The sequence below is a fragment of the Melanostigma gelatinosum genome (assembly GCF_949748355.1).
Source record: "Melanostigma gelatinosum genome assembly, chromosome: 14".
In the NCBI taxonomy this organism is placed as follows: domain Eukaryota; kingdom Metazoa; phylum Chordata; class Actinopteri; order Perciformes; family Zoarcidae; genus Melanostigma; species Melanostigma gelatinosum.
The window spans coordinates 1,253,286-1,263,285 of NC_136647.1; the positions used below are offsets into that span (position 1 = coordinate 1,253,286).

The 10,000-nt window shown below is 43.7% G+C and overlaps 1 protein-coding gene across 1 annotated transcript; it reads left to right on the forward strand.

The window, feature by feature from the left end:
* Positions 1-1,158: 1,158 nt before the first annotated feature.
* Positions 1,159-2,969, forward strand: gpr119 (G protein-coupled receptor 119; the record flags this gene model as incomplete). The annotated part of the gene is made up of 2 exons (XM_079283285.1): positions 1,159-1,630; positions 2,287-2,969. Exons 1-2 carry the CDS (start codon positions 1,168-1,170, stop codon positions 2,967-2,969), a joined length of 1,146 nt encoding a protein of 381 aa, XP_079139411.1. The 5' UTR covers positions 1,159-1,167.
* Positions 2,970-10,000: the final 7,031 nt, after the last annotated feature.

Genomic DNA, 10,000 nt, shown 5'->3' on the forward strand with positions numbered 1-10,000 from the left:
TGCAAATTTTCACACATATATTGATCAAATAATGCATCATTTGCATATTTAGAACATTTGCTAAACAAAAAAAAAATGATTGTCTTAAAAAATAATCATCTGGGAAAATGTCATGGTGATATCTATTAGATATGCGGCAGCAAATTCCATCAGATGATTGTGTTTGATTAATTCATTTCTCCTCCTATCTGTCTTTCATTTATTTGTGTTCATGAAAACATGTTAAATAAAGTTGTTCAGTTATGTCAGGTTTGGTACTTCATGGCGCATGAGCACCAACCAAGATTTTGTTTAAAAAAAAGTATATTCTTGGTTAAAAATTACAAGTCGATGTTTAAAAATAGAGATTTTCCTGCTGGGAGCTGGGACAAGGGTCAATCCAGCAGCAACTGATGAGCAGCGGAAGGGTTTGCATGTGTGTGTGTGTGTGTATGTGTTAGACAGTGTGTGTGTGTGTGTGTGTGTGTGTGTGTGTGTGTGTGTGTGTGTTAGACAGTGTGTGTGTGTGTGTGTGTGTGTGTGTGTGTGTGTGTGTGTGTGTGTGTGTGCGTGTGTTAGACAGTGTGTGTGTGTGTGTGTGTGTGTGTGTGTGTGTGTGTGTTAGACAGTGTGTGTGTGTGTGTGTGTGTGTGTGTGTGCGTGTGTTAGACAGTGTGTGTGTGTGTGTGTGTGTGTGTGTGTGTGCGTGTGTTAGACAGTGTGTGTGTGTGTGTGTGTGGTAGAGGGGAGGGGACAGGCGAGACCTGCTGATAATGCTGTGAGTGTTTCTGTCCTTCTGCATTTGTTAAACGGGATTCTAAGGACTCAGGTGAGACCGGTTGGATCGAATGGATGTTGGAGCAACAGATTATCTTCCTTAAACGTTTGATGTGAGTCACCGTGGAAACGTCACACGGCACTAGATCAACGAAACGGGACTCTTCAATGTCGCGGTGACCGCACACACCGGCGTGGCGCTCCTCAGCAAATGAAGTGCTGTCACATGTCGGAGCCTCTTGGAGTTCTTTGACATTTTTGTTTTTGAGCCAACAACTGCTGTAAATGCAATGTCAGCTCTGTGGATTTCCCCTTGAAATCCTTTTTTTGGGGTCATATTTGAGTGCCGAGCCCGCTGTTAGCATGATTCCCGACGGGTGGGCGGCGCAGGGCGACGTGAGGCCGCGGGTGATGGCCGTGATCCTGAGCATCGCCTCCTGCCTCATCATCTCCACCAACCTGCTGGTGGCGGCCGCTCTGCTGAAGCTGCTCCTGAGAAAGAGAAGCCAGAGCTGGTGCTTCGTCCTCAACCTGGCGCTGGCCGACGCCCTGGTGGGCGTGGCCATCACGGGCCTGGCCACGGAGGACTTCAATGGCAACGACGCCGCTCAGAACCAGCGGAGCCTCGTCGGGGCCGCCGATCCGCCCACCAACGCCACGCCGCCCGCTCAGGGCAAGGCCCGGTGTTTGATGCGGATGGCCTTCGTGACGTCGCCCTGCACGGCGTCCATCATGTCCATGTTCCTGATCTCGCTCGACCGCTACGCGGCCATCAAGATGCCTCTGCGGTACTCCCAGCTGTCTGGAAAGGGGACGGCTGTCGGGTCCATGCTGGTCCTGTGGATCAGCTCCCTCACGATGGGATTCTTGCCAGGTGAGAATGAAAAAACATAATGCGGTTCTCCTACAGCGTTCGTAGCTATACCTGCGAAAAATGATGCGTGTAAAGACTACAAAACCCCACACAGGGCGGGTGTGTGAAACAAGAAGTCAATGTTAATTTATCTGCCATGTAAGTTGCGTACTTCAGTTAAGCCACTTCCTTAGTTATTTTAACCCAAACCACAATATTTTACTAACGTAACTAAGTAGTTTAGTTGCTTGAACCTAACAAAGCATTCCACGCTCTATTACTAAACCTAACTAAGTATGTCACGTTTCTTTCCTGAACTTAACTTAGTTGTTTCCTGCAAAGACAGAACTTCATTTTGAAAAGACTGTATGCATGTCGCAACCTAAAAATGTACACGTGTTGTTGGACTTTCATCGGAAAAAATATGAAAAATTAGAACTTCATTGGCAGTTGTATGAAAGACATACAACTTCTTGATTAATTATTGGTGTGTTACGGTAAAGGAAGCTGGCGTTAAGACCGAAAATAGCACAGCGTGTTGCAACCGATGTAAAACAAAAAGGTCAAGTTTGGGGAATACATCCATGAGTTTGGAGGTTTATCAGCATGTTGATGGTCTTTGAGGATGGTTTTCTAGAGTGTCATATCCCAAATAACCAATGTCCTCTGTTCCTCAGTCATGGTTCGGCAGCTGCAGGCGGACGGGTACGACGGCTTCTGTGCCTTCTTCTCCGTCATCCACAAGGTGGGCATGATCGTGCTATTCAGCGCCTGCTTCTTCCCCGTGCTCTCCGTGTTCCTTTACATCTACCTGGACATCCTGAAGATCGCCTGCAGCCACCAGAAGCAGATCTGCCAAGTTAGGCAAGCTGGTTCCAGGACGGAAAACTATCAACACTACCAGCACCAGCACCAGCACCAGCAGCTGAGGAGCCATTACTGGAGCCATGTCAAGGCCCTGAGGACGGTGGGGGTGCTGGTGGGCTGCTTCTTGGCCCTGTGGTGCCCCTTCTTTGTGGTGTGCATAGTGCACGTTTTGTGTGAAAGCTGCAAACTCACCAGCGTGTTGGAGAATCATCTGTGGCTGTTGGGGCTGTCCAACTCCCTCATTAACCCTCTGGTGTACGCCTTCTGGCAAAAGGAGGTGCGGCTGCAGTTGGCGGCCATGTTTTCCTGCTTTAAGGGTGGGTCGCTGGCCGCCGGACCACCAGGTGTCCCAGGGAGGTTTGACCCGCAGCCACCCGTGCTGACTCAAGCCGGTGCTTCTGGTGGAGAATCCCTCAACCCGTCGCTGTTGAGGCCGATTGTCGGCAACCACAAGGCACACACTGTGTCACTATCTGCCACCAGCAGCTTGTGATGGAAACCAGAGAAACAGTGGGAACAAAAAGATGGTATTAGTCGTTGTCTGACCTGATTCAAACCCATTCCTTGAGGCCTGAGCCCAATCCGACAACTAAAAAAGTCAACTCCAATTTTCGGACCATCTATCACCATGAATTCAGAAGTAAACCGGAGGCATACTTCCGGTTCTGAAGAGTGAAATCAATGCTGAAGTGTCTTAGAACTGCATTCTGTCTAGTGTCCACCAGGGGGCGACTCCTCTGATTGTATAGAAGTCTATAGAAAATGACTCTACTTCTCTCTTGATTTATTACCTCAGTAAACATTGTAAACATGAGTTTATGTCTCAATCTCTAGTTTCAAGTCTTCTTCAATACAGCATGATGTTCATTCTGTACATTATGGTCCATTTAGAGTCACACAGACCATAAAGGAGGGCGTATGGTTTATGGTCTATATACCATATAGCGTAGCCCCCTGGTGGACAGAAGAGAGAATGCAGAGATTTGCAGAGGACACTGTGCTGCTGAGGGAAAACCCAACAAAAAAGTAAGCTGTGATGTTATAAAACAAGGATGGAAAAAAGAAAAACCAAAGTCTTAATTAAAAGTCTGCTTCAGAATCAGTACCTCCTTGGTGTGTGGTGTGGTGTACTTTGTTTTGGTAAAGAATATGAGGGAAAATGTAAGTTGAATGTATTTGTCTGCAGTGACGGTGCTGTTAGTGTTCTCCAGGGAGCATTAAATACTAGGACACTTTTATGACGTTCGAGGCTGTGATTGGGCTGCTTTTTGTACGGTTCCGTATTTAAAAAGTAAAATCTACAATTAAATACATCCAATTTAGCAGCTCCGCTAAAACACTAAGTTACGAAATGAGACAATCTCCAGAAGCGTCACCATAAGACCTATGCTTGAAAGATACCAAAACTAACAGCACAGTTAAAAATATCCACCTTAACCATCAGCAAAGAAACTAAAGCGTTCGAGTCCCGTATTTCCTTTATACATCGTTGTATTTTGCCGTTAAATGTTTGTTATCTCCTCTGTGTAGTAAATTGAAGCAGCAAAGGTCACGAGACAGACTGGAACCCACGAAATGATGCGTAAACTGAATGCCTCGCCCCTCAGACATGCTTTGTTTTATACTGTTTTATTACATCCATGTGATTTAGGAGCTTTAAACCGATGGTTGTCAGATAACAGACGAGACTGTTTCATAGCTGGATAAATATTTGGTCATGGAAACTTCCTCGGCTGCTTGAATCTTGATAAATGTCAGCCTGTTTCAACAAAGCAGTTACACATGTTGACTTTAGACCGGCAGACTGCAGTGTCTGCATGAAGGTAGGGCATGTATGTATATATCTATGTATATATATATATATGTATATTTATATATTTATATGTGGTTTCAGCAGGATCATGCGGTCTTTGTGCATTCACCTAAAAAGAGCCTCTATCAACTCAGTACAAGTCCCAGTTCCATAGCTACATGGATGGATTACTACTGAACGACAACAAAGAGACACAAAATGACAAAAAACCACCAACTGATTCCAAAGAGACACAAAATTATTACAAAGACACAAAGTGATCACAAGGAAATACAAAACGACCAAAATAATACAAACCCTAGAAAACCCCCGACGGAGACAAGAGACACAGAATGTCCTGCTGCCACAGTACAAGACGCGGAGGTTCTTCTCGTCTTGTACACCGTCTATCTTTATAGGATGCTGGTTTTATCATGCAATATGTGTGCCATGCAGTGAGAACAATGTTATCACAAACAACAGAAATATGAACGAACTTAATGTACAACTTTTGAGTTATTAAAAGAAAGTTCTTAAAATGACTTCATGTCAGGGTAAGAATACCTTTATTTAATCAAAGGTGCGTCTGCTCTACTCACCTCCATGAGCAGGAGTAAGAGTGGAACAATCAAGACTCATCAAAAAGCAAAATATTTGCCGACAATAATGAATCAATGAAGGAGATCACAGAAATATTCTTATCAACGTCTTCACAAAAACATGCGGACTGTTGGATCATGATGGGATTTTTTTAAATGACTTCAAGTAGACAGGAACGCTCTCTGAAACTCTTTTGACTGTAAATGAAAATGAAAGAATCAAACGCATCAATTCCAACAGTTTTGTAATTTGTAGCGCTTGAAGCTACGAGGAACTTTCATGATGTGTTGGTTCTGTCGCCCCCTGTGGACTAAAGCTGTAGTGTCTCTGAGCACCAGAGTCCCTTTAGAGCAGGGGTCCCCAACCTTTTTTGCGTCACGGACCGGTTTCATGTTATAAAATATTTCCACGGACCGGTGTTACGTCCCTACTGGTTTCTGGACCTACTGGTTTTCCTTCTGTGCGCGTGTTGTGTTCGCTTAACAGCTGCAGCGGTTTTCTGCCTCTGTCGCCTGTTTCGTCACACTTTCACAAACATATTGCTGGAGATCTAAAAGACACATCTCATATCAATTGCAGGGATTATGAGTGAGCACTGCATCACAGCCACGTATGAAGAAATACATGGAAGAAAATACATTTATGGAAAGATCGCAACAACCTGGATTCGAACTCTGTCCAGCAAAACTCCCACTTGTACTTGGTAATTTAACATTTAACACCGGCAGCAGAGTTGTTGTCCCAAACATACTTTTAAGGCCGCCGTCCTTTTCAAGCTCCAGCAGCTGATCTCCCTCTGGCACGGATAAGCTCGATTCACCTGGTTTGTTCACAAATGGGTCGCGGATCCATTCCTTCGCAGTTCGTGGGTCTTTTGTGGTTGGGAAGTAACGCTCGTGACAAGCGTGTTGACATGTGTCAAGAGAGACAGGCGCATGTAATTGGGAGAGAATCCGGTCATTTTTCAAAATAAAATATCTTTCCGACTCTGATAATCAATGAAATGAAAAAAAGTTATTTATTCTTTCTGTGCGGCCCGGTACCAAATGACCCGCGGCCCGGTACCGGTCCGCGGCCCGGGGGTTGGGGACCACTGCTTTAGAGAACCTCTCATTCTACTGCAGCAGGGACCCTCTCAGTCCTGGTTCTGGTTCTCCCGGGCCTCCCTTCCCTCCAGCAGGTCCAGCAATACGTCCTGGGTCTTCGGAGGAGGAGGAGGAACCGGTCTCTGCTGGAGGATCTGGATCTCATCTGATTTCACCAGAATCCGACCCGGTTGCACCGATGACGAGCTTTAAGAATAACTCTATAGAAACAGAGCATCTTCTCTCTGATGGTCTCTTCACTGATGGAGGTCTGATAGAGGATCAGGACTACACTGAGACTGGTTCATAGAGGATCATGACTACACTGAGACTGGTTCATAGAGGATCAGGACTACACTGAGACTGGTTCATAGAGGATCAGGACTGAACTGAGACTGGTTCATAGAGGATCAGGACTACACTGAGACTGGTTCATATAGAGGATCAGGACTACACTGAGACTGGTTCATAGAGGATCAGGACTGAACTGAGACTGGTTCATAGAGGATCAGGACTACACTGAGACTGGTTCATAGAGGATCAGGACTGAACTGAGACTGGTTCATATAGAGGATCAGGACTACACTGAGACTGGTTCATATAGAGGATCAGGACTACACTGAGACTGGTTCATAGAGGATCAGGACTACACTGAGACTGGTTCATAGAGGATCATGACTACACTGAGACTGGTTCATAGAGGATCAGGACTACACTGAGACTGGTTCATAGAGGATCAGGACTACACTGAGACTGGTTCATAGAGGATCAGGACTACACTGAGACTGGTTCATAGAGGATCAGGAAAAGCCGATTGAAGCCGGAGCGAGTTGTCGTCAGGCTGAGTTTAGTGTCGACAAACGAGGCAAACGGAGGAAGACGAAGCGATGAAGGCAAACAGACAAGAGAAAGACAATTTTAAAAAGAAATTCTGTTTCTTTGTTTCACCAAGAAATAGAAGAATAGTGATGAAAGTTCTGTCCTGAAGATAAAACCGTACGAGTGTCAACAACACAGCTGGCCCTTGAACAGCAGGATTCATCAAGAATAACCCGCTCATGCAACGGTTCGGACCACATCCTCATTTTTCATGCATCTTTCTACGAAGTTAGCAACAAAGATGGTGAAATACTCAATTCAATTCAATTTATTTATTTTTGTAGAGCCCAAAATCACAAATTACAAATTTGCCTCAGAGGGCTTTACAATATGTACACATTTGACATCCTCTTGTCCCGAAATACTGAGTTAGGTTCAGGAGTATGTAAAGATAAATAGACTTGTTGGATCATAGTGACTTTCTGTCTGGTGTGACGTTCGTGCAGGTTTCTCCACCAAATACACGTTTATATCTGGTGATGAACATTGGTCCTCTTGTTAATGTATTCTGCTCACTACAGTTTTTCTCGATTGCTGAGACTTTTCTTGAAACGGTCGCCCATTCTCTCAAAACTGTAAACACAAAACCTCATCTTCAAGCACTATTTGCTTGGGTTTGGGTTAGGGTTAAGTCCTGCCGTCAGGTTTAAGTCATGAGCACATGTTATCATGAGCACATGTTATCATGTGCTCATGATAACATGTGCTCATGACAACGTGTGCTCATAATAACGCATGCTCATGATAGCGCATGCTCATGATAACATGTGCTCATGATAACATGTGCTCATGACAAAGTCTTGCCGTTGGGTTTAAGTCCAGCCGTGTGTGCTCATGACAACATGTGCTCATGATAGCGTGTGTTCATGATAACATGTGCTCATGACAACATGTGCTCATAATAGCATGTGCTCATGATAACGTGTGCTCATGACAACGTGTGCTCATGATAGCGTGTGTTCATGATAACATGTGCTCATGATAACATGTGCTCATGACAACATGCGCTCATGACAGCGTGTGTTCATGATAACGTGTGCTCATGATAACATGTACTCATGATAACATGTGCTCATGATAACATGTGCTCATGATAGCATGTGCTCATGATAACGTGTGCTCATGATAACATGTACTCATGATAACATGTACTCATGATAACGTGTGCTCATGATAACATGTACTCATGATAACATGTGCTCATGATAACATGTGCTCATGATAGCATGTGCTCATGATAACGTGTGCTCATGATAACATGTACTCATGATAACATGTACTCATGACATGTACTCATGATAACATGTACTCATGATAACATGTACTCATGACATGTACTCATGATAACATGTACTCATGATAACATGTGCTCATGACAGCGTGTGCTCATGATAACATGTGCTCATGATAACATGTGCTCATGATAACATGTGCTCATGATAACATGTGCTCATGATAACATGTACTCATGATAACATGTACTCATGATAACATTTGCTCATGACAACATGTGCTCATGACAGCGTGTGCTCATGATAACATGTGCTCATGATAACATGTACTCATGATAACATGTGCTCATGATAACATGTACTCATGATAACATGTGCTCATGATAACATGTGCTCATGATAACATGTGCTCATGATAACATGTGCTCATGATAACATGTACTCATGATAACATGTGCTCATGATAACATGTACTCATGATAACATGTGCTCATGATAACATGTACTCATGATAACATGTGCTCATGACAGCGTGTGTTCATGATAACGTGTGCTCATGATAACATGTACTCATGATAACATGTGCTCATGATAACATGTACTCATGATAACATGTACTCATGATAACATGTACTCATGATAACATGTGCTCATGATAACATGTGCTCATGATAACATGTGCTCATGATAACATGTGCTCATGATAACATGTACTCATGATAACATGTGCTCATGATAACATGTACTCATGATAACATGTGCTCATTATAACATGTGCTCATGATAACATGTGCTCATGATAACATGTGCTCATGATAACATGTGCTCATAATAACATGTGCTCATGATAACATGTGCTCATGATAACATGTACTCATGATAACATGTGCTCATGATAACATGTGCTCATGATAACATGTGCTCATGATAACATGTGCTCATGATAACATGTGCTCATGATAACATGTACTCATGATAACATGTGCTCATGATAACATGTGCTCATGATAACATGTGCTCATGATAACATGTGCTCATGATAACATGTGCTCATGATAACATATGGGGTTCCTCAGAGCTCCGTTCCAAAAATGCAGAAACCTTGTAGTTAAAGGTTGTGTTTTTCACAATAAAACATTTAAACAAACTGCAACAGGTAAGCAGCTAAACGTGACCACAAAACCAAAATATTTTGTGATGTTTTCCATCAGCTGTAGGTTCCTGCGGTGACATCAGAGATGGGTGTGGCCAGAGGTGCAACAGATGAATTCTTTCAAGGACGGTTTCTCTAAATGAGAAATTTCTGTTCTGGAAATGTCTGCAAAATAGCACATATATCATGAGATCATCATTTTGCACATTTAAATATATCAAAAACAATAGTCTTAATGTAAATAATCAACTGGGGAGGTTTCACGGTGATGTTTACCCCTAATATTTGATTGCTCGTATTGATTACTTTAGTAATATACTGGGTACTGTACTTTAGGCCGATGAGGTTTATCGAACTGGAGAGAGAGAGAGACACAGAGAGAGAGAGAGAGAGAGAGAGAGAGAGAGAGAGAGAGACAAAGAGGTTCCTCATACTTTAATTGAGTTCAAAAGTTGACCAGCCTTTCTCGCTTTTATGTCCACTTGAATCATGGCGACAGTGTGTGTGTGTGTGTGTGTGCTGCTGCAGACCTTACTTCAACAGCAGCAGATTTTGAGCCAGATCATCTCTCTCTCTCTCTCTCTCTCTCTCTCTCTCTCTCTCTCTCTCTCTCTCTCTCTCTCTCTCACCATCAGCTGTGATTACTTTGGTAAAACAGCGCTGCGTCGCAGAGAACCAATTTTCCTAATGCACAGCCTTCACACACACACACACACACAGCATGGTTATTGATGAGGTAAATGGGGAGGGGGGCAACAAGGGGGCACACACGCTGCTGGGAAA